General features: G+C 52.1%; 1 protein-coding gene across 5 annotated transcripts; it reads left to right on the top strand.

Annotated features, from left to right (window-relative positions):
- The first annotated feature begins 2,048 nt into the window (after nucleotides 1–2,048).
- LOC143269905 (H-2 class I histocompatibility antigen, Q10 alpha chain-like) lies at nucleotides 2,049–6,051 on the top strand. 5 transcript variants are annotated; one of them, XM_076557318.1, is made up of 7 exons: nucleotides 2,049–2,129; nucleotides 2,331–2,597; nucleotides 2,770–3,045; nucleotides 4,565–4,840; nucleotides 4,967–5,092; nucleotides 5,261–5,293; nucleotides 5,633–5,770. In XM_076557318.1, the coding sequence occupies exons 1-7, from the start codon at nucleotides 2,057–2,059 to the stop codon at nucleotides 5,635–5,637; spliced, it is 1,056 nt and encodes a 351-aa protein (XP_076413433.1). In that variant the 5' UTR covers nucleotides 2,049–2,056; the 3' UTR covers nucleotides 5,638–5,770. The 5 variants fall into 5 exon arrangements, with proteins under 5 accessions (XP_076413433.1, XP_076413434.1, XP_076413435.1 ...); XM_076557319.1 differs by having other exon boundaries at nucleotides 4,967–5,083; XM_076557320.1 differs by lacking the exons at nucleotides 4,967–5,092; nucleotides 5,633–5,770 and adding an exon at nucleotides 5,836–6,051 and having other exon boundaries at nucleotides 4,565–4,851; nucleotides 5,275–5,293.
- Nucleotides 6,052–6,274: the final 223 nt, after the last annotated feature.

Consider the following 6,274-nt stretch of genomic DNA (forward strand, 5'->3'; position numbering starts at 1 on the left):
TTTTTTAATTTTAGACTTTCTTAAAAGACTTTGCTATTTTTTAAACTATTTTTCCTGTGAATGTCTTTACCCATTTTGTTTTCTTAAGTCTATGCACATTGTTATAAATTAAACACAGTAACCTGTTTAGATTTTTTTTTTCCATCTGAACATGCTTTACTGAGTATCTCTAACCTTTTCTGTCTGCATGGACAAAACCTTAAACCAACCACTCAGCTCAGCTCATGGTACATTGGCGGCTCAAGCACACAAGCAGCTGCCAGGAGACACATCTCTGTGCCGTGCCGGCATGAGAGACATGAGATTAGGAAGCTGCGTGTGACTCCATTATTGTGTATTTAGAAACTTTTTTAAGCTTTCTCTCTATATATATACACACACATACATACATACACACACACACACACACACAAGGACCCATAATGTGCACCATTTGTAAGTAGAATTTTATGTCCCACCAGACAGTTCCCAATAACCACACAGAGACTTTTTATTAATTATGAATTCATGGCCTATAGCTTAGGCTTGTTTATAACTATAACTTAAATCTATAACTTAAGCCCACAACTAAAATTAACCCATATTTCTTTTCTATGTTCTACCAAGTGGCTCTGTACTTTTCCTCGGTATAATATGTTCATCTTGCTTCTCTCCCCATCTCCTGGAGACTCCACCCTTCTTCTTACAATTCTCTTTGCCCTGATAATCCTGTCCAGCTATTGGCTGATAGCTTTTTATTGAACCAATGCAAGTGACATTTCTTCACATTGTGCAAAAAGATTATTCCACAACACACCAGGAGAGACACACAGACAGACTCTGCTGCCTTCTTTTCCTCTCCTCAACCTCCTCTTCCTTCCTCTCTTCAGACTCTGGATCTAAAGTCACTACTGGAATACAATGGCAAGAACAAGCAGGTTGGGATACAGTGGAGAGATGCTTCTCTTTAAAGCAGAGGTGCTGGCCTGCAAGCACCACACAGACTCCCACAGAGACCAGGCTCCTGTGTTCACCTGCAGGGGGCGGCTCAGAAATCTCACCTGTAAATAGACACTTTGCCTTTTCACTCAGGATCCTATCTTCACAGTGCGGTGCTTACACTCAGACTCCTAGTTTTCTCCCAGATGATCATCTGTGGCTCCAAGTGGTTGTAATAATAAAGCAGAATAATGATAACAGTGTAGTAGTAGAAGTTACACAATCCATGGCACTCTCCCTCTGACATTTTCTCACACTTTATAAGCTCATGAGATGAGGGAGATGAATGTTACAGGCCTGTGGGACCCTGAATCTGGTAAAAGTTGGCTTCTGAGTTTCTTAGGCCTGTGCAGTGTGGACACTGGGCAGAGGATAATTCTCATGGCAGTGGTACACACGGGGGATTCAAGGTTTCATCCCTGTTCAGTAGTGTGGAGCTAAATTAAATTTATAAACATCTTCTTTCTGTGGATGTTGACTTGATGTCTTCAAATCCCAGCCACACATAACTGAAGTAGAAAGTGAAAGCAGAGGTGAGTAGGACTCCAGCACGGAGAGTCACATGTAACACACAGTGTGTCAAAAGTGCTTGAGCAGAGCTGTGAAAACTCCAGTCACCTCCCGATGCAGGTGTCCACGGCAGCCCCACACCGTCACCAGGACTCCGACAGCACCTGTGTCCTGAACATTCATTTTAAGTGCTGTGTGTATTTTATCTGGAAACTTCGCGCTCTTAGGTTTCATCCTGACTAACCTGAGGAGACAGTTGTCCTCAGGGGGCTCAGAGACACCATGACACACAGCGCTCCATCCCGCAGCACAGGGTTCAGCAAAGTCTCAGTCCCCAGGCAGTGAGGTCTGGGGTGGGAGCCCAGGGCTGGGAATCCTTCAGATCCCAGGTTTCACTTCTCCAGCTCCTGACCTGTGTCCAGTCCTTCTGCCCAGACAATGATGGATGACAACTGTCCTGTTCGCACCCCCATTGGGTGACGAGATCTCAGAGAACCAATCAGCGTCGCCATGGTCAAGGGTTATAAACTCCACACAGCCCACAGAACTCAGACGTCCCAGATCCCAGATGGGGGCGATGGCTCCGTGCGCGCTGCTCCTGCTGCTGGCGGCCGCCCTGGCCCCGACCCGGACCCGCGCGGGTGAGTGCGGGGTCGGGAGAGAAACGACTCTGAGGGGAGGGCGGGGGCGGCCCCGGGGAAGCCGCGTCCCCGCGTCGCCCAGCCAGACCCTCCCGCCCTTCTCCACCGCGTCCCGAGCCCCGCGCCCTGCTCCCCTCCCGGCCCGCGCACCCGCCCGGGGTCCCAAGAAAGGGTCGGGGTCTCACCGCGCGCTGCCCCCAGGCTCGCACTCGCTGCGGTTTTGCCACACCATCGAGTCCCGGCCCGGCCTCGGGGAGCCCCGGTACATGGAAGTCGGCTACGTGGACGACACGCAGTTCGTGCGCTTCGACAGCGACGCGGAGACTCCGAGGATGGAGCCGCTGGCGCCGTGGGTGGAGCAGGAGCCTGAGTATTTGCTGAGGGAGACGCGGAGAGCCAAGGGCTGGGAGCAGACTTTCCGAGGAAACCTGAGGACCCTGCTGGACTACTACAACCAGAGCGAGGGCGGTGCGTGATCCTTCCACGTCCCTACGTACCGGCAGGAGTCGCCTGGGGTCTCAAGGTTCAGGAGGAGAGCCATGGACCTGAACCCCGTTTCACTTTCAGTTTAGGGGAGTCCGCAGGTGGGCGGGGCCGCGGGGCGGGCCGGTGGGCGGGGCTGACCGCCAGGTCCCCGCAGGCTCTCACACCTACCAGCGTAGGTGTGGCTGTCACATTGGGTCCGATGGGCAATTCCTCCGCGGGTACAGTCAGGACGCCTACGACGGCCGCGATTTCATCGCCCTGAACGACGACCTGACCACGTGGACGGCGGCGGACACGGCAGCGCAGATCACCCGGCGCAAGTGGGAGCAGGCTGGTGAGGCAGAGAGACACAGGGCCTACCTGAAAGATGAGTGCGTGGAGTGGCTGCGCAGATACCTGGAGAACGGGAAGGACGCACTGCAGCGCACAGGTGCAGGGCCGCGGGCAGCTCCTCCCTCTGCCCTCGGGCTGGGCTCAGTCCTGAGGAAGAAGAAACCCCTCAGCTGGGGTCATGCCCCTGTCTCAGGGCAGACAGTGTCCCTGGGTCTCCTGATTTAGCATGGCAGGGACCGCACTGATCCCCAGGCTCAGCCTTCTCCCTGGACAGCTGCAAATCTGTCTCAGAGGAGGGAGAGGAGACCCCGACCTAACCACAGTGGCTCCTGCAGTCTGCAGCCGCTGTCAGCCATGGCCTCTCCAGGCCGGGGTCTCTGCCCACATCAGGGTTGTGGAAACTGAGTCCTGTCATCTGAGTGTGTCAGCCTTACACGCCAGGACCGGAAGTCTCCTTTCCTGATGGGAGACATGGACGCCCCTACCCTAGGCTGGTTCACCCACTTTCTAGAACCTTCCAAAAATACATTCTCCCGTATCCCTGTGGGTGAGGTTATCATCCCTCACACACCCCAATTCTATCCATTCCTGGAACTGAAGTGTGAGCATTTATAGTGTGCCCTGAAAAACTCCTAAATCGTGGAGTTGCCTTTCTTTCTTTCTTTTCTTTTTTTTAGATATTATTTTGCGTTGAGACAGTTTTTCTTCTTCACTGGGGTGATATTGTTTCTTCCTCTGCTTGTATTATTTTTTGTTTCAGTCTCTACAGGTGCCAGGGGAGACCACTAATCTGCATAATTAGACAAGTTAGGTCAGTGTTCCCTTTAATCAAGAACGATTCCTATGCGTTTAGACTGTTTTCTGCCATATTAACATCCAGAGCCCTCCTGCTCTCTCTCGGCCCCAACAAGTCACAGTGTTGCCCCAGTGGATTAGGAATTGAACTTCCTCAGAGACAGGGTCTTCTGCAGCTCCAGGACAGGAGTGACAGGGACGATCCACACACCCCTGTGAGCACCGCTGGGTCCCAGGGAATGCTGCCCTGGGCTCCACAGCACACTTCCAGGGGTCCTGGTGACAATACCTTGTATCTGGTCCCCCAGAGGCAGGGCTTGGGGAGTCATTTTCTCTGGCTGAGTGTCAGAGGTTCACCACATTTCTGCTGCACACTTTGGTGATGGCTGTTCACTGGACAGACAGTTATGCTGGTCAGCAAGATTGGCAGAGTGATTGTGCCTCAGTGGTGGCAGCAGGAGTTGGTGGCACCCTTCATGTAGGCCTTGTACCTGATTTCTTATTTTGATATCAATTAATAACATATATAAATTAATTATTTTCCATTCCTTCTATTCTTTTACCACCTAACTAATGCTATAGAACATCACATGAGGAAGACCATGCTGACCTGCTGGCTCATGTGGATTCCCTCTTAGCTACTGAGTCCCCCCAGAAAATGTGCAGTTCTGCGATGAGGGGACCAGCTCTCCCTGAGGTCACTAGTGTGATGACAGAATTGTCCAAACAGACACAGTTTAGTGTCAGCATTGGTTTAACTTTGTCTTGGCAGATTTCAGTTTATCTTGTTAATTGTGGGATTTCTCAAATCTTCCACACAGATCCCCCAAAGACACATGTGACCCATCACCTAACACTGAAAGGAGACATCACCCTGAGGTGCTGGGCCCTGGGCTTCTACCCTGCTGAGATCTTCATGACCTGGCAGAGGGATGGGGAGGAACAGACTCAGGACATGGAGCTGGTGGAGACCAGGCCTGCAGGGGATGGAACCTTCCAGAAGTGGGCAGCTGTGGTGGTGCCTTCTGGGGAGGAGCAGAGATACACATGCCATGTGCACCATGAAGGGCTGTCTGAGCCCCTCACCCTGAAATGGGGTAAGGAGGGTGTGGGTGCAGAGCTGGGGTCAGGGGAAGCTGGAGCTTTCTGCAGAATCTGAGCAGGGTCAGGGCTGACAGCTGGGTTCATGACCCTCACCTATTTTCCTGTCTTTCCCTTCCCAGAGCCTCCTCAGTCCACTGTCCCCATCATGGCAAACATTGCTGTTCTGGTTCTCCTTGGAGCTGTGGCCATCATTGGGGCTGTGGTGGCTGTTGTGAAGATGAGGAGGAGAAACACAGGTAGGAAAGGTCAGGTCTGGTTCTCTCTCAGCCCCTTTTAGAAGTGTGCTCTGCCTCGCTAATGGGAAACATCCACACCCCTCATTGCTCCTGTCTCTGACCTGGGTCTGCTGTCAGTTCTGGAACCTTCCTAGGGTCGGGGTCTTCCCTGGTCTCTCACAGCTTTTCTTCTCACAGGTAGAAGAAGAGAGAACTATGCTCCATTTCCATGTAAGTGTGGGGAGCACGATTGTCCCTGAAGCCATTGAAGTGACTGGAGATGTTGATGAGTTCTGGCCATCCATGATCACTCCTTCAGGGAAATCTTTGGGGCCCTGTTTTTATGTTCGTGTGTGTGTGTGTGTGTGTGTGTGTGTTACTCTGGGTAGGCACAGTGCCCAGAGCTCTGATGTGTCTTACCCAGGCTGTAAAGGTGACACTCTGGGGACCTGATTTGGGGAGGGGAAGTGGACATGATTGGGGTTCAGGGACTCCCAGAATCCCCTCTGAGTGAGTGGTATGTTTTGGGATGTTGTCTTCACAATGATTGTTCATGACTCTTGTTTGTAGTGTGAAGACAGCTGCCTGTCCTGACAGAGTGACAGAGATGTGCTCAGGTCTCTCCTGTGATGTCCTGAGCCCCTCAGTTCACTCTCAGCAACAGTGTCTGATGTTCCCTGTGACCCTGTGGGCTCAATGTGAAGAACTGGGGAGCCCGGCCACCACTGCACACCAGGACCCTGTCCCTGCACTGCCTGTGTTCCCTTCCACAGCCAACCTTCCTGGTCCAGCAGGCAGGAGGGGACATCTCCATCCTGTCACCTCCATGCTGCCCTGAGCTGCAGCCCCTGACTCCCCACTGAAAATAAGAATCTGAATGTGAACTTGGTTGTTCATGTCCTTGATCTGACAGGGGGATTGATGGGTAAATTAAAGGATTGAAATACTTAGAGCTTGTGGAGGAAATAAATGGCATCATGGAGAACCTTCTCGAATCTGTGTTCATTATGCTGTGTGTATCTGGTGGACAAGATGAGGCTGTGGGAGCTGAGTGTGAACAGGACTGTGCCCAGGTGGAGCTCAGTCCATTGTTGGCTGTGACATGGTCACTCCTCAGCTCTGTCACCTCCTGGCTCTGTTCTCTTCATCACTTGAACCACATGCTGAGAGTCTGTGATCACAGGGACACTGGGATGACAGAGCCTTGTCCTA

This window comes from Peromyscus maniculatus, chromosome 21 (assembly GCF_049852395.1).
Source record: "Peromyscus maniculatus bairdii isolate BWxNUB_F1_BW_parent chromosome 21, HU_Pman_BW_mat_3.1, whole genome shotgun sequence".
Taxonomy (NCBI): domain Eukaryota; kingdom Metazoa; phylum Chordata; class Mammalia; order Rodentia; family Cricetidae; genus Peromyscus; species Peromyscus maniculatus.

What these genes read in the sequence shown, in the direction of transcription:
- LOC143269905 (XM_076557316.1), top strand. Translation starts at nt 2,057, where the DNA reads ATGGGGGCGATGGCTCCGTGCGCGCTGCTCCTGCTGCTGGCGGCCGCC. An exon ending in CCCGACCCGGACCCGCGCGG is followed by an intron (nt 2,130 to 2,330) that starts GTGAGTGCGGGG and finishes CGCTGCCCCCAG; the next exon opens with GCTCGCACTCGCTGCGGTTT. An exon ending in GGACGCACTGCAGCGCACAG is followed by an intron (nt 3,046 to 4,564) that starts GTGCAGGGCCGC and finishes TCTTCCACACAG; the next exon opens with ATCCCCCAAAGACACATGTG.